The 22,425-nt window shown below is 37.4% G+C and overlaps 1 protein-coding gene across 1 annotated transcript in view; it reads right to left on the reverse strand.

The window, feature by feature from the left end:
- The window catches only part of Galntl6 (polypeptide N-acetylgalactosaminyltransferase like 6), a 1,042,003-nt gene that overhangs the window by 181,047 nt on the left and 838,531 nt on the right, over positions 1–22,425 (reverse strand). Inside the window, exons 5-6 of the mRNA XM_026389751.2 lie at positions 13,975–14,160; positions 9,912–10,095 (exon numbers count right to left, since the gene is read on the reverse strand). Of these exons, the coding sequence (XP_026245536.1) occupies positions 9,912–10,095; positions 13,975–14,160 (370 nt within the window). The remainder of the gene's footprint in view (positions 1–9,911; positions 10,096–13,974; positions 14,161–22,425) is intronic.

Here is a 22,425-nt window from a genome sequence, read left to right on the forward strand (position 1 = left end):
CTAACAAAAGCATATCACTTTTCTAAATTGCTCATCTCTCTTTGCATGAAGAGGAGTGTGCGTTACTATTCTATGAGTCATTTTTAGTTCTACTGTTTGTTAGAGCACTGAGACAGGGTGTTGTCTCCTTCCTAAAGTCCTTTTCTCTGCCATGTGCTTGACTCTGAGCACAGGCTCATCTCCTGCCATGTGTGATCCTGAGAGAACTCTACCCACTTTAGAAGGCATCAGCACCGAGTCAAAACCAGCTTTGTCTCTTTCTCATTCCTGTTATTTATATGTATCTACTTTCTATAAAAAAGAATAATTTGAACCATTTTATGAGCTAGATCTAGAGAGCTCTTGGTTCTTATAGCATCTTGGTGTTTGTTAGAAATGGACAAAACTGAAAGATCAATGTCATTCCCTTAGTTAACAGTCTCCTTGTTAAAGATGTTATCTCTTAGCTTTTGATTTAAAAATGACACTGCTTGTCATTCATAATGCAAATGACAACAGGAAGCCCTTCTGTTTGTTCTTGATCATGTTTCTTCTTTGTTCATAGAGAATAAAGACCTTCTATCATCTCCTTTATTTATTCTTTATTTTTTACATTATCATGTAAGAATCTATGTTCTATTCAGCCTGGTCTTCAGTGAATTATGCTCATTTCTACCATAGCATTTTCCTTAGCTAGTGTCCTTTTCTCAAAAACTCAAATTTTCTGCAAGTACGCACAGGCTTACCTGACCACAGTCTCTCCTGTCTTTAGTATTTATTTCATGCATCCAGTAAATACTTCCCAGATGCCTGTTGTATGCAGGTACTGGATGCTAGTGAGGCAGCACTGGATAATTTGAATGAGACCGTCCTCTCTGTCCTTATGGAGTTTAATTCTAACATCAGTGTTAGCAGTGATTAGAAGAGAACAGAGTTGTTGAGAAGGGAAGAAAGGCTAGCAGAGCTGGAGAAGATATCCTAGCAGGGAAGCTTCAGGTGAGAAAATAGAGTTATACAAATGTAGGTTTTGGGTCTATAACTCTTGTCTGCTGGGATGAGAAGATGAAATTTGGCCAAATGGAGAAGGGTTCTTTTAAATTCTTTTTGTTTTTCTTCTGTATCAGGGATTGAATCCAAGGGTGGTTAACCACTGTGGCACATCCCCCAACCCTTTTTATTTTGAGACAGGGCCTTGCTAAGTTGCTCAGAGCCTTGCTAAGTCCCTGAGGCTGGCTTTGAACTTGCAATCCTCCTGTTTCAGCCTGCTGAGCTGCTGTGATTACAGGTAGTGCCACCGTGCCAGGCTGGTTTTGTTAAATTCTGCCATGCTCTGGTATGATGGTATCATGGGCAACGTAAATGTTGCTGAGCCTTGGAAAGGGGGGCCATGACAATATTTTCATGGGCTCAGGGAACTTTATTCTTAGCTAAGTGAAAACAGCAGTTAAAGAAGATCAGGAAGCTTACCAAATGATCATATCCTAGAGCACAGAATCCACAAAACAGTCCAAATAAGGACTGAATGTAGGTACAGTCAAATCACATCTCAAGGGTAAGACAAAGCAAATCGTCCTCAGATATTAGAAAGACTCAGGATACCAGTTTGGTAAGCAGAGCAAAGTAGGTAATGGCTGAGAAAAAAAGGTAAATGAACAATATAAACAGTTCTCAATCTCTGATTCTTTGGGGAGCATTTTCTAGGTCTTAAGTGGTACAATTCTATGGATAACTACTGGATGGTTCTAGAGGTCTAGAGTGGATTGGATGATTCTACCCAGAGATGCTTGGGATGAAGAATTCAGAACTGAGCTTGATCAGGGAGGCAGTAGCACAGCAAGAGCAGGAATGAGAGCCAGAAGTCCTGCACTCAAGAGGGAAAGTTACCAAAGAAATAAAAATGGGGGAGAGTTAGAACAAAAGGCTTAGGTTCTGGGGATCCACCCAAACCCTGGTCCTGAGTGACTGGCACACAGGGGTAAAAATCTCTCTCAGGATAGAGGACTAGGACTCATCTTCTTTCCAAATAGCACAACATACCAGGCCTCCTGAGAAAGTGAGAGCAGGAAAAAAGAGGTTCAAGAGTCAGAAAGTACTTCTCAGAAACCAGAAAGAGGGGGTCTCAAGGCCAAAGCTATTCCAGGAACACAGAGATCTAAATAGACCAGGACAAACAACAGAACCAGGGAGGTACCAGGAAGTCATGGTAGCGATGGCTAACTTAGGAACTGACTTTGTTAATATTCTGAGAGCCAAAGGAAGGAGAGAGTATTGTGTTGATGTAGCTCACATGACCCTCAGCTGGGGGAGGAAAGGAAGAGTCATTTTTGTTGGGTGGACCCTGACAAGGGAAAAGAGATTGTTGCAATCCCTTCCTGAGAATTGTTAACCACACATGACTCCCCGGAAGACTAGAGGCTGAGGCAACCCAAGGGCCTCCAGGGCTGAGCCAGGCGGGAACAGGTCAGGACAGAGAGGGATAGGTAACTAACAATTTTGCTTTGGAACATCTCTGCCTACACGACAGCAATTTTTCTTTATTTTAACAAAAATCTTCAGTGAGATTTCATTCTGGAAGATCGATTTTATTTAATGTTTTGACTAGTTTTTTTAGGCACTTGAGCCATTTCTGCTCGTTTATCCTCAGCCTCTGCAGATGAGGACGCCATTTAGAAGTGCGACAGTATTTTTCCCTAAACATTTTGTCCTTCTGCGGTTGTCAAATATTGAATTAGATCTTGTTATAAACAGAACAGAAGCTGGCATTGTTGACATTTCCCTTCATTAGTAAGTAACTGAGAGCTGACATTTTCAACCTATCAGCTCCAGCTTGGCCTAACGAGAACACAGCGTGGGGAATGAGGCAATCTGTTTCTTCCCCCCCTCCTCTTGTTGTATGGATTCACTAGGAAACATTAATTGACAAAAGTACTTCCTGAAGTTTCTCTTCAAAGGAGAGGTAAAAAAAAAAATTATTGATTAACCTTAGGACTTAAAGTCTGAATGAATGAAAGAAGGCATTGATTTGAGTCCTGTGAGATTATAGATTAAAAACAGGTCTGAAGTCTGAATGAATGAATGGAGATGGTTTTTGAGTTCTGAATTTGCCTCTTACTAGTTGTGGAAACCACTTAATATCTTTGTTTTTTTTTCCACTCCCTTTATTTATAAAAGTAGAAAAATGACAATAGCTATTCCCTAAAGGATGACTAAAAGGGGTCAGTGTAGTGAAGTGTTTTGCATACTGTGAAAGTGCTAGACAAAATGCTAGTTTTGATAGGGCATGCTACGTAGACTTCATGAAATAGGTCATTTGGTTTGCTTAATTGAGGGGTTTCTGGAAGAATGTGAAGGTCAGGCAGACTCTGATTGAAGTTGTGAAAGCCAAGTCTGATTTCACTCTCCTGCATCTCATCTCTAGATTAAATTGATGTTTATTCTAGTCTAATTCCTTCAAAAGTTCAGGGCAAAAATTTTAAGACCTCAATCACAGAGAATTGGGTGGTTGGAGGTTGAGGCTGAGGAAGGAAGTAGATGGTAGTTTGTATGCAATGATTTAATTTATTTATTTTTTTTTTTATTGAGGGAAAAGGGGCAAGACTTGGAAGGAATTGCTTGAAGATCACAGCAAAATTACTTGGCTTGAGAAGCCAGGTGTGAAGAAAATTCCCATTTTCCCAAACTGATACTTTAGAATTTGGAGGTGGCCTGATGGGGCAGGACAGAAAAAAGGGATGATGAACAGCATCCAATTTGCTCCGAGGTGAAAGTGGAGGTGACCCCCAAAGTTATACTTCCAATTTTACATTCCATATTAAATTCAGAGTTTGACCAATCTGGTTTTCCATGAGGAGTCAATTTCATGCTTTACTGATTTTGATTAAATTTGGGATTACTAATATTGGATCAAAACCCACCTGGAAAGAGTCTTGAGTGAAAGAGATAATCTTTACTTTCAAATTCTGCACTAGCTAATGGATCCCCACCCTTCACTGCAGTATACCTGAGAATGTTAAAATATTTAATGTAGTTGCTCAATAAGGTGCTGATAAAGGCTATTGGTTCATTCTAAGCTTTGAGTAAGATGACCTGCAATTAATATATTGAGGTTTTACCCCTATCAGGGAGAGAGCTCCTTTTCCTCCAGGCTAGTCAGGCAAGGGCTGACTAGATCTCTCCCTCCTGCACACCATCTTCTGGGGCCCCTTGAGGAGGTGTAGCCTGTCTGTCTGAGCAGCCCTGGGATGACTTGGTTTAACCCAGTGTCCCGGATGTGTCTTCAAACAAGACTGGGATTGGGAAAAGCCAGTGAGTGATGCTTTCAGCTTAGTGATAGTCACTTATAGTCTCACTGCTATGTTTGGGGAAGAAGCTAGTATACTCCCTGAAAACCATGTTTTCTTCTTAACCATAATTATTCCTTAAATGCTGGAGAATGCATCTTCTCTGAGAGGGAGATAGACAGTTCTATGGAATAGAGGGCACTTTGGTTCTGGGTTCTTATTATAATGTCCTGTGTAAACTATGGTAAGCTACTTAATCTTTTTTTTTTAACTAACAATGCAGCATGCAATTTTTATTTATTTTTGGTGTGCAACTTAATCTTTATGAGTCTCAAACACCTCATTTGTAAAAATGTGGACAGTATTTTTTATTTCACAGCCTTGAAATAAGGATTTAAATGAGTTAGCAATGTGTGTAAACTTGCTAGCCCAGTTCCTGTCATAGAATTAGACCTTAACAACTGTTGATTTTCTCTCTGCCACCATAGTGTAAAAGAAAGAATCACACCAGGTGGTGAGTCAGAAACTTGGGCTCTAGTGGCACCTATTGAATTCATTACTTATGACACTGGATAAGCCACTTAAACTCTATAACGTAGCTGTCCTTGTTTATAAAATCAAGAGGCTGAATTGCCTCTAGGATTTCTTCTAGCTTGATAAATGTGTGATTATTTCACATTTAAAATATCCTACTCCAGGTATTAATTTAGAAAAAAAAATTGTTCCTAATAAGCAGTGACTACTACATAGCATAGGCATCAAAACTTTGTCATTCTCTTATATAAAAAAGAAAGTCAAAAATTTCCTGCTTTGTCCTTTGGAAGGACAAAGGAGGACACGGTAAATTTTTGGAAGGTGTTCGACTTTCATGCAATAGTGGTATAAGTCTCTGTAACTGAGAAGTAGTACTTAAATCCATTTTAGCAAGGGCTAGGCTTCATGCTTCTGAACAGCAGAACCAGCTCACAAGGATTTCTAAATTGGCCCTAGGCCTCAGGGGATATTTAGTGTTTTTAGTGAAACCTTGAAGTGCTTGACAGTAGGTTGAAGCCATTACTATCCATACCCAGCAACATTTTAGGTTGGGTAGTGACCCTAGATGAGGAATCACTGACTGTAAACACATAAGCCTTTGAACGTAGGGGTTTCTGAAAGAATGAATAGATGTATGTAATCTGTGAGTTTTCCTTCCTGACAATGGATTCCTTATTTTTGAAATTTCTAAAATTGGTGGTATATATTGGTGGGAAATAGATGTTAGTCCTCACTAACAGTTGTGTGCTAGAATTCCACCCAGAATGATTCAAACTCTATGTTATGGAAGTCTTTGAGGATCTGTGGAGATCTGAGGAAGTTGGCAGTGTAAAAGTAATTTCTCTCCAATTCAAAGTCAGGATAGAGGTGGATTTTGAAAAATACAGTGAACTTTCAAAACTGAATGAGTTGCTGAATTGATTGTGAAGACTTGGGAAAAGGAAGCATGATCCCTGGGAACTAACACAAATTCCCAGTAAATTAACTTTACTTTTAAGGCTGACGAGGTTATATTTTAGGATCTGAGTTCCTAGCACATTGGACAAAGTGTGTCTTGCTATTTTTGTTGACAAATTGTTGAAACGTGGGTGAGATTGCAGTAGTCAACTGAATTTCTATTTATTGAACAGTTTATATCAACAAGCATGAACTTTTACAGGATTCTGGAGGACCCAGAAAACATGGTGGTAGAAGAGGAAATATTTAGCTTGGAAAAGAAAAAAAAGTTTCTTTTCTTTTTTTTTTTTTTTCTCTCCTAGGAGGCAGACACAAGGCAGCTGTTTTCAAATTCTTATAGCAGCTCTGTCATTGAGGAGTTATTAGACTTTCCTTGCATCTCAAGTAGGACAATTTGGGATCAGGGAGACAGATTTTTTTTTTTTAATGCAAAGTAAAAGGTTCCTGTCAATAAGTCTACTGAAATAGGCAGCCTTTTGAGGCAGCAAATTTAGTTTCCTGATGAGTTTCAGCAGAGACTGGACACGGTTCTGGACACTGTCTAGTGATTGCTTGCATTGACCAAGAAACTTGGCAAGACAGTTTCTTCTAGTTCTTTCTAAACTGTTAGACAATCAAATGAGGTTGAAGAAGTTAGTGGTCAGATAGAAAAAGGCAATTTTTCCCTTCACCATTGTGGTTAAAGAGAGATATGTTTTGTCACACAGAAAAGGTTACATGCTTAATTAAGTGCTCTGCATTCAAGATGACCCAGGAGTGAGGATGCTATCTAAGAACCTTGAATAGTGAGCATTTCCTAAAAGCATTCCATACCATTGTATGGAAAAAAGGGGATCACCATGGTTTTCTCTAATCAAAACTCAGGAATGTTCCTGAAATTTATCCAGCCCGAGCCAAATTATGACTGCCATATAGTAACTAGAATCCTTAGTGCTACATTTTCTATCATATTCTGGGAGCCATGTGTCTAAAAACTACATTCCTTTATAAGTGTAAGTAAATTTTAATTTTCTCACTGTCAAAGTTATCCATCAATTCGCCTTTTTTTTTTTTTCTGGTCAGATCATTGAAGGTCTTGATTCCTAGTTTAGGAAGTTGGTGGATTTTGAATTCTTTTGATTGTGTGAGCTATACTGGGAAATACAGTTTATGCCACACCCCAGGATCATATATGCATTACGACTGAAATTGAATATTTGACAAATAACACATGCTCACGTACAGTAGAATACCCAGAAAATGTTAATTCAATTCAAATCAATTGATTAATAGATATTGATCATATCCCACTTATTTCACAGGATTTTCAGGTTGAAAAACACTGCTCTATCCAGTGATTAGACATGAAAAAGTCAAATAAATGGCAATGTAAATATGCAAACTCAGGTAGCCTCTTTAAGCCATCTGATAAACCTGTTAGGAAAAAGATAATTTTTGCATATATATTGTATGAAAAGTCAAGCTGAGTGCAAAACATTTATATATCCTCATTCTTTGCCTTCTTCCCGTCTTATTAGCATCCCCCATCTTCCCATAGATAAATGGCAAAACCCTGCAGCCTCTTGAAACATGAAAGACTTTGAGAGAGATATATGGGTAGACTGCATTTGCTCTGTGTATCTTAAGGCTTTACATCTTAGAGAAGCAAGTTTTAGCCTACAGCACGTCTGTTTATGAGCACATTCTGGTGACTGCTGCGATAATGGAATTGCTGATACACGGCTCTGAGCACTTGGGTAACCATTCTTTTATTATTAGGAAGGAAATGCAGTTTTTAAGATCAAAGTGGACACCTCCTGGAAGTTACATTTATTACAAAAGGTTAAAGTGTCCACATTCTTTGGCATCAAAGGGACTTAAAGCAGAACGAGGGTAATATTCCATAGACGGGTGCAATTTTTGATATGACAGTAACCACCTAAGTTGGTGACAGGAACAAGTGGTAATCTCATTCTGAAGGTTACCAATTCTGTCAGCTCTGGGGTTAAGCAAGGTGCTTGGTATTGTGATAGCCACAGCGAGGGTCTGCCTGACCGTTAGTGTAGGCACTCAGAATATGTTAGAGTCCTTTGGGAGCATTTTGGTACCAGGGTTTCAGAAAGCAAAGTTTCGCTCTGCCATCATGGTGCAAGTAAAGTAAAAGGTCATTGTTAGTTATTATTACAGTTATTATTACAGCCTTTGGAAAGTCATCAAGGATCAATGCTAGCCCTTGAAACATGGTAACCTAGGATTGCAGCAGTTGCACTGTGACAATTGCTGCCATCTGTATGATAACAGTTCTGCTATTCTTAGGGCATATTTGTTCTTTCACCTCCCCTTTTTGGGGTGGTACCAGGGATTGAACTCGACCACTGAGCCACATTCCCTATTTTGTATTTTATTTAGAGACAGGGTCTCACTGAATTGCTCAGCACCTCACTTTTGCAGAGTCTGGCTTTGAACTCAGGATCCTCCTGCCTCAGCCTCAGGAGCTGCCCTGGATTACAGGCTTGTGCCACCACACCCAAATCCCCTACCCCCACAACTTTCTTTTCAAGATTTGAAATAATTTTTTACTTTTTTTCTTATTTGCTTTTTCTTCAGTAAATTCAAATTGTTTGTAATTATGGTGTATGATATGTTTTGAGACATTTTGGTATTGTGGAATGGCTAAATCAACATATGCATTGCCTCATCCACTTACTATTTATCCCAAAGGGGCTTAAGTCTCTTTGCCAAGACTTTAAGATGGGTACCTTCAGGGAAGTCTGGGGAGCATCTCTCAGCCCGCCCACTTCAATTGCTTACTAGAAACTCCTTTATATAGATGCCTAAAAACCTTCTTTAGTAGTTTTAAATACACATGAAATTTTGGCCAGTGCATATGAGGGAGTAATAAAGGCTCTTCATTATTTTTTTTTTCAAAAACTTTCCAGTCATTTGAGATCTGAAGATCTCAAATCACTAAGTCTAGAAGCTCTGTATATTTAATGAGGGTGCTTCATTTCAAAAAAGAACTCACTTTGTTCCATTGTATCTGGCAAATAACTTCTGAAATTTCCTCTGCTTCCCCAGGAGTCCATCTTTCTAGAGACTAGCACTGGAGGAAACATTTTTTCTGGTAATTATTAACGGTTTATTGGAATTTAGAGTTAGTATCATAGAAGTGGCTTTTGTTTTCAGTATCTTCTCCATTCCCAACGTTGACAGCTCATGTTATTGATAAAAATACAATATTGATTTGAATACATTTAAAATGGGCTCTTACAGAATGTGCAAATCCTTGATCATAGACAATTTTCTTGTACTAATAAAAATGTATAATAGAATGATATAGACTTAATGAGATCAAGGGTGCAGTATGTAGAATAGCTATGCTATACCTTAGGCAATCTCTGGCTAATTGTTGATAACATTTTATCTTTCACCATTAATGGTTGGTCCTGAGAGTTGTCAAAGTAAGCATTATGTCTTTTTTTTCTTTTTCTTGAAATATGCAATCTTGTGTCCACAATAGGAAAAAAAAAGGATTTAGTTTTGTAGAAATTGATAGATTACTGTTGTAAGTTTTATTTCTAAGTAATAGTTACACTAGAGGCAGAGTTATGAAAGAATATTTACTTTAGATGGGTCAGTTAGATCGAATTCCCCAAATTTAACTTGTAGAATTGCCTACTCAGGAGTAGCACCTTTCATAATAAATTGACAATTTCCAGTAGGGTATAGAATGTAGGCTTAAGTTTTGGTTCACATTTTATATCAATTCCCAGTAAAAGAAAACTAAAATAGTTAATTTCAATACTCCTTTTGGAAAAAAATAGAACAAAACAAAACAAAGCTCTCCCAGAGAGCTGTAAATAAGAGGATGTTTCAAAGGAGAACATTGAGTTCTCTTCCATGTATTTTCTGATAATTGCACATTTTCCTGATTCTTTTTATCCCTACACACTCTCTGTTATGCTTAACAAAAGTTTGAGAAGAGGTGATACATGTATCCAGCACAGCTTGTGATTTTCTACAGCTTGTACATCTGACCTTTCTCTGGTGTTTTGCATATTGTTACCACCTGTTTTGTTCCATTTTATCAGAGATAATTGTCCTCATGGGTCCCAGGTTTGACTCAGGTGGAATGTGTTACCTGCCCTTTCTCCCTCGTCCCCTCCCTCAGCTGCTACTCACTCAAAAGGGTCGCTGGGATCTGCCCTCTGGAGCTCTGGAGGGATGGGAATTCTTTTGTAGTACATTTCCCAGTCGAAGGCTCCGCGCATGGCATCCCCAGCTTGTGCCTCATACCCAAAGTGATTGTGGTCAATGACATCGATCATGGGACACACGATGGTTTTGTGGTTTAGTGCAATTTGGTCTGAAAAATGAAAGCACAAAATAGGAAATGACATGCCTGCCTAGGTCATCTATCATTTTGCAGCAAAGAGAAGCTTACACATCCCTACTAATGCAGAATGCTCGCGGCTTTGGCTTCCTGTCGTAGCCAGAGCACTTTGCAGGAATCTCTGAATGTTGGACATAATGTGATGGGACAGTGATTAGGTACAATTAGAGTTGTTGTATTTTCCTTAAAAAAGTTATGTCCCATAGAGACTCGCAGAGGTCCATTTAGCTCTACCTCTGTCACATTTTTGCTCTGACCTGTCCCCAATCTGTCATTTTATCATGCATCCAACATGCACAGAGTATAAACAGTACTTGTGTTCCCTCAAGCATACAGCTGGAGCCTGCTGAGAAAATATTGGCCTGCTTTTCTAGAGGTTCCAAAATGTAAATATTTAACTTTATGAGTTTTGTAGCATCTCATCGTATAAGTCACGATGGCTGTTTCCCCCTAAATGCTGACAGATCATACACAAAACTCTTTGTTCTCAACTGACCAGAGATTTTTGTCCAGTCCTATTTTGTCACTGTTTTTGAGACATACTCTGTTTATCAAAGTCACTTTATGTTCTCAGATCATATCCAAAAAGTGTTAGGTGGTACGACAGTACTTCGGTACTATCGTACTAAATTTCATAGTACTGCTACTATTAAATTTTTGAGCAATTACTAAGTGAATTATACTCATTCTATTTCTAATACTCCTATACACCATGTGAGGTGGCAATTATTGTCACTCCAAATCTACGCATGAGGAAACTGAGCTCAGAAAAATTAAGTAACTTGTCAAGAGGATCACTCAGTTTTTGAGGGCCACAGTGAACCTCCGTTTAACTGTCCAGGTTCAAAACCCATCTTTCCAGGTTGCCAGGGTGTTTCTCATTGTAGCAGAGATGATTTTTCCCCCTCTCATTTCCCATGTAGATATTGTTATTGTGGTGACACTGTCAGTCAGCACAGGGAACTGGCATTAACATACTTGGGTTCATATAGAAAAGCTGTGTGTGAAGCACCTTCCCAAGAATGTGCATTTAATCAATATTTATTATAACAAACCAATACTGTCTGACACACAGAATGTTTAAGTGGGAACATCTGCTCTCTTGTTATTTGGAAGACCTTTGGATGTGGCATGTGACATTAAACAAAGGGTATCATTTCGAAATATTCTGGGATCTGCTTATTTCCATATTATATTTTTTTTTCCCCAGAGATCCAGAAGTTAGTGTAATCTGTGTCAGGGAAAAGTTCTTATAGTACGGAGGATATCCATTTGCTTCACAAGGTTCTCCAAAGCATAGGGCAGGAAGCAAAAGGTTTTATTGGCTGTAATAACAAGTGGCCTTGTTTTGATGCTGCTGATAAAACAAGGTGTAGAGACCACAAAATTCTGTAGAAGATCTTGGCTTCTGGGCTACAGGCATTTCATTCATTTGTATTTCAATAATTATTTATCGAGGTAAAATTTTGTGCCAGTCACTATCCTAGGGGCTACAGCAGTGAACACCACCGCAAAAATCACTGTCTTCAGGAATGGAGAAAAAACAATTAAGAAACATTAAAAAAAAATCACTAAATTCACTAGTGTTTTAAAAGGTGATAAATGAGATGATGGAAAGAAAACAAAAGAGGGTTAGGGGAATATGGAATGCTGGGGTGTGGAAACGGTTGCAATTTTAGATAGTATGGCTCCCATCTGCTAATTAGTAGATGGAGAGATTCCCAGCACTATTTCCTGTTCACCTCCTCCAAGGGCTCTCTAAGCATCCATTTTCACCTGGGCAAGCCTTCTAATGGTTTTTAATCTTTATATAAATGGTGTTTCCCCAGAGATGTCTTTGACAGAGGAGACCATCAGTGCTGTGTCCAATATATTTCCTCTATCACCTCTGTAGGTATTTTAGTATTAAGGTTTCACTGACTTTCTTCAATCAAACTCAGAATCGGGTTGATTTACAAGTTCCTTGACCAACAAGGAGTCCCAAGGTGACCCGAAGAGAATGAGTCTGTTAAATTAACTGTCAACTTTCCGTTCAAATTTCCTTTCAGTTCTCCTCCAGCTGTACTAGCTTAGGGTGAAAGCTGCATGACTAATTTTTCATCCAAGGCTTGTGCCTACATTTCAATTTCCAGGGATCAAACAAACAGACTCTTAATAGGAAATTGAAATTCAGGTATAATCCCAAGGTGAAAAATGAACCACAAAACTGTGTGGCTCCGCCTGTTCTTTCATTTTGGATGATGTGTCAAGACACTGATAGAGGAAAATAAAAAAAGATAGCGATCCTGAGCTTGAATCATTTCTTATCCATCAGGCCTACAGGAAATGAAATGCTTTAATGAGAAAAAGTAGGTTGTGGGTTTCTCTTCTCTTCTCTCTTTTTTTTTTCTCTTTCTTCATTTTTTTCTTTCTGTTAGATTCCTAGCGAACAATCAGAGACTCCATAATTGGCATTTAGGGATTGCTTTGGTTCATAAATAAGGTAGGCCTTTTGCTGACTTCCTTGAGTATTCAACACCATATAGGTCAAATTCAGTTTTGAGGGGATCTCACTGTTGCTGATGAAGCTTTAAATTGCTATGTCCTTGAACAAGGTACTTTTAATTAAAAGCTCAGAGGAGTCTCTGACTATAGGAGACTGAAACATTCCTGTTGATTAGGATGGCTAGCAGTCATCTATACAGGGGTGTGTGGATGGGCAATGTGGTGGGGGTGTTGCTGGTTGCTCTCTGTTTTAAATCCTATACAGTTTCAATCAATATCCTCCCCCCTTCCCCACCCATCTTTTTACTAATGGAGCTTGGCTCATTCTAGTTGAAATCCTACACAGTATTCAACGGCAAATCATTCTTCCTGAGACAGCTATCATATAGGCAGTTGTTAGTGGCTCTAGTTCTGAGGTCAGGGATTTATTTACAATAAAAGAAGATTGGGCAAAATCTGGAAGAACAGGAAGAAGTTCAATGATGTGCACCCCAAAACTTTTTTTTTTCAGGCATACAATTTATTTCTTAGCTACAACTTATAGCTGACTTCAGTGTAAAATAAAACAAAAATATTGGAGCTTGAACTGAGCCACACTTAACATTTCTCACTTGAATTAGTTTCTGTTCATTCATGTTTCTAACAGTCCATGTGCCATGTGACAGTCTCCCTTCTTCCCCCTCTCTTAGCCACAGCAAGCACACTTAAGATCTATCATACTGAGAGCATCTCTATATTTAGGGTTATAGGCTGGTGCCAGGAGTGGAAGGAACAACAAAAATGTCACTATAAATCCTAGAAAATGGCAAAGTGCTTTTTACTTTAACTCTATACTGGGTTGTAATAATTTTACTTCCTCTTTTCTTTAAGAATCCTGTAATAATTGTTAAAGTATAATATGTGCATCTGAGTCTTATTGTAATTAAGAGATGACTGTAAAAAAGTTCATTTTTAGTATTTACCCAATGAATGTAACTACAATAAAACTACTATAAAGGAGGATGTCTAAGATAAATGAAAAATTTTTAAAAATCTTAGATTAGATTATAGTTGATATTATCTAAATTATTAAAATACTATTTACCTTTTTCTTTCCTGCAGTACTGTGAATTGAACCCAGGGACTTGTTCATGCTAGGCAACATTCTATCCCTAAGCTGTACTCCCAGCCCTAAAATATCAGTTTCAATGTGGTTTTCTAGTTGTCTGTTTATCCTCAACAGCAGTTCAGAAGTAATTCAAGGACCCCTCTGATAAAATTACAGAAGGGTCTCTAGCTTTTGTTGCAGCACCTTGCTCTCACTCTTCAGGGCTGTAGTTCTTGTGGCCCCCAAAGTTCCCAGAGTGCCTCAGTGACAATTATACTCACTAAGGAGTGGGGGCAGCCAGTTCACGTTGACCTCGCAGTGGGAGTCAAGGAAGGTCAGCACCTCTCCTCTGGCCATAGATGCGCCCAGGAGTCTGGTCCGGATGAGTCCTTCTCTTTTCTTGGTACGAACAATTCTCACTTTGGAAAACCGAGCCATGTATTCCTCTAACTTATCCTTCAAGTGTTCTAGGAAACAAATAGAGAATGCATAGGAAGAATGATACAACATTAGTCATAGTACAATCAGTCATGGATGCTGGGCATAGAGAGTATGCGAATGATGAATCCTAACATAAAATCTTCAAAGATTGAAGATAGATGCTTCTCCTCTCCATGCTTCTCCTCTCCTCATCTAGAGCAGAGATACTTATAAGATTTTGTGCTTAGAGGTTTTATGCTTATTTCTCCAAATGTTTCATAATCTGCAAATACTGCCTTTGTTTGAATGCAGTGACACACCAGAGCTCTGTCATGCAGTTACTGTTGGCAGGTGGCCATCATGTTAATCCTGGCCAGCACTTGCCAAGGTGGGCATTGCCCTCTGGTTCCTGTTGTGTGAAGTCAGACGAACATCCTGGCATATGGGCTCTTCTCAACAAGGGGGATTTTTATGGCAAAGCTTTGCCTAGGATTCTGTGGGCTGAAAATAATGCATGTAAAATGAGAAAGAAAAATATTTGTCAAGTCAATAGAACCAAACAGAATTCTGTCCATACAGAGTAATAGCAAACTCGTGAGCAAGTCCAACTTGGGCTTGTAATTCAAAGTGGAAAGGTGACTGATGTGCACAGAAATAGGTATGGAAAAGGAAAGCTGAAGAAATACTATACAGTCATTTTGAACTTAGCTATTTAAGACCTGGAGATGTTCCTTAGCTTTTTAAATTTGGAAATGCTTCATCTTCTAATTAAAAACAAACAGCAGGAACAAAATCAAATCAAATAACTTACAGAATAAAACATTTCCTACTGTCTGTGATAAAATGCATCAATCTTTTGTTCTCTTTTATGGGAAATAAGTGCATTTGGTGGCTTTCTGTGGGATATGTTCTTATATATTTTATATCCACTGCTCTTACTCTGCCATATCTAAGACATTATGAGAGCTTTATTGGAATCTCTGACAAGTATAACCCAATATCCATTGAAATGGAATCTCAGTATGCAGTGTGCTCTCTGTTTTTTTTTTTTTTTTTTTTTACTTTTCAAAAATTCTTTGCAGGTCTGTAATCAAAGGCAATAATATTAAGTCTCTTCCATAATCCATTGTAATAGGGGTTCATGTAAGTTACATAATCCCTTTCTGCTTCCAATTTAACAGATATCAGAATTATTCTATATTGACATTTCTCTGAATACAAAAGTTTATTCTTATTTCTTATCATTATTAGTGTAGTATTTAAAAAAAAACCTTTAATTTCCCTTTTTGGGACTGTTTATAACTGTTTTACAGATGGGTCAATTAAAGGGGTATTTGGCTTTCTAATTTTCACTATGAAAGAATCAGAGATGATTTAGTTCAAAATATGTCCCCTTCTCTATTGTTCTTCTTGTCCCTAACAGAGATATGGAGATGAGACTATGGGAAGCTAGATTCCAGCATTTGGAATCAGAATAGTCCTGGGAGGGAAGTCTATAAAGTGACATGGATTAAAGTGACATGGATGAGTAAGGGTTTGGGGACTTTTTTTTTTTTTTTTTGACTTTTAGAATGTAGCAGATAGTCAAGCTTTGAGTTAGGCTTTGGTTAGAGACCTAGCAACATTTATTCATTCAACAAACATTTACCAAGGCAGTAACTGGAGCCTTGAGTAAGCCCTTGTACTGATGAAGAGGAACAGCATTTCCATTTGAAGAAAGCTTTTGAATGCTGAGCCCAAAGTACAAAACATATGAAAGTTCTATTACATGGTGAGATACTGATAATTCATTCTCTTATATCTATTGCAAATGTAAGGAAGGAAGTTCTGGTAAGTAATAAAGTAGCACATGGGTGTTTAAGCAGTATTGCAGAGGCTAGTTCCATCCTGTCCCTCTTTGCTCTGGAACATCCTGCTGTTCAGAGGGCCCACCTCCTGCACATCCCACTTTGCTCGCTCTTCCCCACCACAAAGACTCTCTGGCTACCCCGTGTGGAAACTGCAAAGAAAATTTCAAAAAACTCTACAATACAACCTCAACTGCAAATAAGCCTGGAGCTTTACTACCTTGTCAGGGAACTAAAGCCAAAGCAACACAGTTGAACAATATGAAGATGTTGTATGTGCCAGAGTCCTGAAAGGCCATGTTCTGCCAGGATTTCTACAGTAATAAACATTTAAGAAAACTTCATAATCTCATGACTGTAATTTACTTAGGCGTTGAAACATTTCTGTATTACCAATTAACAAACAAGAAGCGTTATGCCAATTTATTTGTAAATTGGTTGTTTGGACCGCAAAATGCTTATCTCATAGGATACTGTCAAGATAGTCATTGGAAACTAAAAAAACAACAACAACAACAACAAAAAAACCCCACATAGATCATGTCTGTTAAGCCCACAAATAGTGTTCTTTCCCCTTTCTTTAATCCTCATTGTTCTTTTGTCAATTATACAATGCTGAGTAGCAGCTCAGTGCTCCAAGATGCATTTAGGTCTCTCCCCCTGATTTCCAGGGATCATGGGGTCTTATTTGTTGGAGGCGTGGAGTATTTACTATAGCCACATAAGAGGAAGTCACTGCAGAATATTCTCACTTCCTGGAGTTCCAAAAAGGGAATTAAAAGGTTGTCAGTCACCTGGGTGGGCTTGTCCTAACTTCAGATGCAGACTTCCATATTCCATGGTTTATAAGAAATTCTCTGGAACTCATTGGGTCTAGCTCTGTGAGTTTTCTTTCCCTCTGTACACATTTTCTGATTCTGTAAATTTTTCTTATATCAAAGTCCATTTTTAATGTAATAAAAAGATTGTATGGTGTGAATTCACTAAACGTAAGGATTTGACCCCAGAGAGTCCACTAGATATTTAGATGAGTTCCTCTAGTTTGAACTTTACGGTGATAATTAGCTTGCTTTCCTCAGATAATGATCTGGTTGACTGCCCTTTGGGGTCCATTCTCTCTTAGTAGTTCAGTTGTAACATCTAATTACCCATAAGTCACAATGAAGGCAGGTACCATCAGTCTAATTAGCAAATTAAACTCTCCTGCAAGGGAGTTACTGGAGATAGTAGAGATGGCTTTAAATTAAAAAAAAAAAACATTGTTCCTTTCTTTAGTATGAACAAGTTTAGATTTGTTTCTAAAACATTGTTATCATGCTGTAAAATATGGCTCCATATTATTTTAATTCAAGCACAACATCTTTGAAGATTGCTTTTCATCTTTAAATAATTAAACTTTAAATACTCCGAGAGAATTATTTAACTTTAAATAATTTCAAGTATTTCTGTAAAGTAGGAGATTTTTCTAGTGACTGTGAGACATTTGTAAAACTATTAATTTATTTTTTGTTTTTGGTTTGTGATCCTAGACTAAAAGTTGATACGTCATTGTTGAAATCTGCAGAGTAATATCCTAATGATCCAGGAGAGTGAACACAACTTCAAAACCATAGTTTTCCAGGATTTATTGTATCCCTGTGAAGCAATAATGAAACAACAAGTTGTAGTGAAGTGAAATTCTGTTGTCACGCTACTGTGAGTAGTAAATTTAGCAGCTTTCTGAAATGTATTTCCCTCTTTTCAGAAGTTTAACTTATACTTCATCGATTTATATAGAGAATATATCATTCATCAGTGAATTTAGTGTCTAGAGAACCAAGTAAACACTAACACATTCATCTTCAGCAATCTGCATAGCTAGAAGAGTCAAAGACAAGGGTTCTGGTCCTTCTGATGACTGGCCAGGTGGCTGTGGGTAAATAGCTTTATATAGTTTGCTCTCATTTTCCTCAGATATAAGAAGAAAAGGGAATGTGGCTGGTAGATCTTAACTATTCCTTCCAGTTTTATGATTTCATGATTTTCCCTTGTGAAGATTTACTTACTACCTGGATCGAGTCCTATCAAATACCATTTTTTCCTAAATGCATCCTAATGTTAGACATTATGGTGTTGTTGACTGTGTCTCATTTTTGAAAGGAAGAGTTAAAATAAAGCTAACACTTATCAGAGTCTTAGTCAAAAAGCCAACTCCAGGATCTTTCCTTTGGTCAATACAGCATCTTTCTAATCTCCTACAGTTTGCTGTCTAAGATTGTCACTGATGTCAAAATCATGACTTTGAAGCACTGTGAATTCATCAAAGATTTAATTCTGCTTAATAAGTTATGTGTATTATGTCAGAAAAATACAGTAATGGAGTGCACAAAGCTCTCTGGTCCGCCTTTGAGGAATTGTTCCCAAGGGTATGAACAAGCTAGTGACCCTCAGTATTGCAGAGCATAACCAGGTGGGGGACACCCCAGAGGCTGGCCAGTTGGTAGCTCCAGGTTGATGACCAGGTTCAGCAACTTACTGCCTGCTTCTTTCCATCTCCTTTGAATTATCTAATTTATATCTCAAAGGGAAGGAGGGGCCAGGAGACACCTGATCTAGAGATAATAGATTTATATATTTAAGTGCACACCTATGGAGATGAAATTCTTTTGATGTTTATCCTTTGGCATTGGTAGACTGAGATGGAATATCACCTTAAGATCATGTAGAATATGTATTAGGTATTACAGGTGATGCCTTGTTATGAGTTTTGAAATGTAATGGATTATAAACACGTGGAAACAAGTATCTTAATTTTTCTGGTTAATCCTCACACAGATGCTGCGAATTGTAACTCTAAGCATTCTGGGTAATCTGAAGTGCAACTCTAAGTATTCTGGGTAATCTGAGGTTTTATCACAGTTTGCAAAGAAGTACTTTACAATTAGAGGATAGAAGATACTCTTCCATATCCTAATCTACTTGGTGTATATCATGCATATTTGGACCCATAGAGAAAATATTAAGGATAACTGTCTACTTTAGCAGGGCCTGCAGAGACTCTTTCTACATTTTTGACCTAGAAGAAATATACAGCTTTTAGGTATCTAGTTGACTTCCACAAAATTGTCAGTCTCTTTTTATCCCATATGACCATACTAAATCTCTCTTTTGATAGCATTCGAACAGACATTTCACATTTATCTCTGCAGCACAAAAAATCCAACCAAGAAAGTAATAGAATTGATGAAAACATATTCAATTGCTTCTGTTATGACTTGAGCTGGGTTCTATCTCTGAATGTCCTATTTTCTATTTTTTTAATATCGAAGCATCTTAAGTCATTTGGGAAAGAGTGGCTAACACCACCAGACTTAAGTAAATAGACAAAATATATTTTGGATAATATAAAAAAGAAGGGGAGATAGAAATAGAATGCCACCCTTTTACAACCCCTAATGAATTAATGGATCTAGCTACCACAGGTGGCTAACATCATAAAAAGAGCAATAATCTCCTATTAGGTGTCTCCTGATGGGAGAACACATCATTGCCTATGAAGTGTTTTTGTCTAAAGCATTGAATATGAATTTGATCATGCCTACAGATTTAACTGCTTACTTTTTTTTTTTTTTTGGCACTGGGGATTGAACTCAGAGGTATTCGACTACTGACCCACATCCCCAGCCCTATTTTGTATTTTATTTAGAGATGGGATCTCACTGAGTTGCTTAGCACTTTGCCCTTTTCTGAGGTTGGCTTTGAACTCTTGATTCTCTTGTCTCAACCTCCCAAGCCACTGGGATTATAGGCATGTGCCACCATGCCCACCTCTAAATGCCTATTTATAGGAACATAAAGTGATTGAGGAATATGTTAAATGATAATCAGCGAAACAATCAGCAAAATCCAAACCATGGGAAATTCCTCAGGATAAATGACCCCAGTTCAAACAAACAGTTGGGAAAGAAAAGTGCTGTTGGCTGGATGCTCAGAGCTGGAGCAAGTTGTTCTCTTGTTGTATGTAAAAATCTCAGAGAATATGAACATTAGTCAAAGATCTGCTGAAACCATGAAGAAAGCAGGATTCCTGTGAAAAAAGTAACTTTTACTTTTTACCTATTAAGTCCGTATTTAGTTGTGGATGGGATTTGAGACATTCCTCCCACTCCCTTAACCCAGAGACTTCCTGAGGCTAAGCAATCTTAGGAGAGGATTGGATACTTTTTTTCCATAGGAATTTTGTGTTTCTGCCTGTCTTGTGAATGAAACAATGACCATCCTTTTTTTTTTTTTTTCAAACTGTCTTTTCAAGGAAATTTATATTGCTAACAGATGTGAGGACAGAGATTGGGTATCCTTCACAAAAAAAAGGGCAGGTTGTTAATAGCCTTGGAAGTTAGAGATGATGTCTTCCACTTGAGCAAATGGCAGGCATGCTTGCTGCCCATTAGAAAACAATTTGAGTTCCTTAAGCTCAATATACCTTCTATATAAAACAAAAAAGAAAACAACCATTGATTGTGGAAGAATCCATATGACATGGAGACAAAAACATTTTATTCTTCCCATTGCTCACTTTGAGTAATAAAATCCATTGTCTCAACCCCTGGCACTCCTATCCTCTGCCTGTATTAATGGAACAACGGAAAGGAAAGGAAAGTTAATGTGTTAATTTGCAAATAGAGTAAAATCTCAGGTTCTTCACAGTTGTTTTTTTTTTTTTTTAACATAGAATTGTGAAGGCTACTAATGAAGGAATCCTTGACACTTCATGGTAGTTGTGGAGGTCTCCTGACTAGTTCAGAGAGATCTAGGGCAAGCCAATATGTGATTCTACATGCCAGACTAGTCAATTCTTGGCCGGGGGCACAGCCTAGCTTTGAATTAATTGAGCTTCACTTCTTTCTTCTTATTTTCTTCTCCAATTAAATCCTTTTAGTATCTCAAAATATCTCTGTCATCGTGTGAAGAAGTTAATAGCGATGAATATTGAGCTATGTTTTCCTGAAGAGTTCTGACAGTTTTCTATGATTATTAGGTCCTGGTACCCTATATTTTCATATAGAAAATAGGAGAGGATATATTTCAGGAGGTGGTCTTTTCCTGGCATGTGAGCCATCTTGGACACTAGGCAGGGTCCTTGGGTCTTCTCTCTCTCATTCTCCCCTTTCATCTCTTCCATTCTCTCTCATTCTCTTTCTGTCTCTCACCGTTTGCCTAAAGAACCACTGAATCATGTATTTTCATCCACCCAGAGCATGGGCCCTTGTGGAGTACCTGAGAGCCACAGATCTGGTGTCTGCATAACTCATGGAAGTTCTTTTCCATGTCTAAGATGGTACCTGGGTGCAAAGTCTTCATTCTTTGAAAATACTCATATGTCAAAGATTATTTGTATAATACTTTATAAATAGAGGCCCCAAAAGTGAAAAAATATAGGTTCCAAGATACATAAAAAACTTAAGAACTTTTTCAAAAAAATATGCAAGAGGTAAAAAGAGAGAAGAACAGAGACCTTTAGTTGAAATATTTATTATCTTTTTTATATTTATAGAATATATAATCTTAAAGTAGATTTCACAAGAGGGCAAATAATAGATCATCACTTCACACAAAATATTTTGGCATTTTGATGATAGCCTAAAAACTGACTATATAAAAATGTAGTGTGTCTCTGATGCAGCTTTATTTCAGTTCAATTTTTACACATTTTATTTGCAAATTCATTACTTATTTTGACTTTTGAGAAGGTCATGTATACTCTTTTATAATGGGAACATTTAAATGCTTTTTTGTATTTTCCACAGAATTTTCTTAAGAACGATTTAAAAGTGGTTTTGTCTGATGTTTCAAATGATTCTCCTATAATTCATATTTAAATTATATGATCTTTTTCTAAGCATTTTTGTATGTTTCAATAGTAGTTGTAATTAAAGGTATTCTGAGAATGAATAAAACTGAAGTAATCTGAGTGTGATTTATAGTTTCTAATTGTTCTGTTTACATGAACCTAGAAGAACTTTGTATTTTCTTCAAGTCGAGGAACATAAAATTAAAAGCAATTCAAAATTATTTTGTTTACATCATTTCTTCTGATGCTGTAACTTTGTCTCAAAGAAGAAAAATAATGTAAATAGGAAATGACTAAAATGCATAGGTCTTTTCTAAGAAATGTTGTTATTAAGTATTATAATTTCACAGGATTAATACATTTTATACAAAGGGAAAACCTCTTCTTTTGAATAATCCAGCCTTTTTATTAGATTGTAAACATTCTGGATAATACAAAAGAATAGAGACAGGATAATCTAGTTCAAATGCCCAAATATAAATATCTTAACATCAGCATTAGAGAAAGTCATTGGTTTATTGTTATGCTGTTTGACCTAAATAATATTTAAGAATTTTGCCAAAAATGCTATTAGGCCTCACTTTGTAAATACTAGAGAGCTGTTTAACTCTAAGAAGATATATATATCTAATATA

Source organism: Urocitellus parryii, chromosome 14 (genome assembly GCF_045843805.1).
Source record: "Urocitellus parryii isolate mUroPar1 chromosome 14, mUroPar1.hap1, whole genome shotgun sequence".
Taxonomy (NCBI): Eukaryota; Metazoa; Chordata; class Mammalia; order Rodentia; family Sciuridae; genus Urocitellus; species Urocitellus parryii.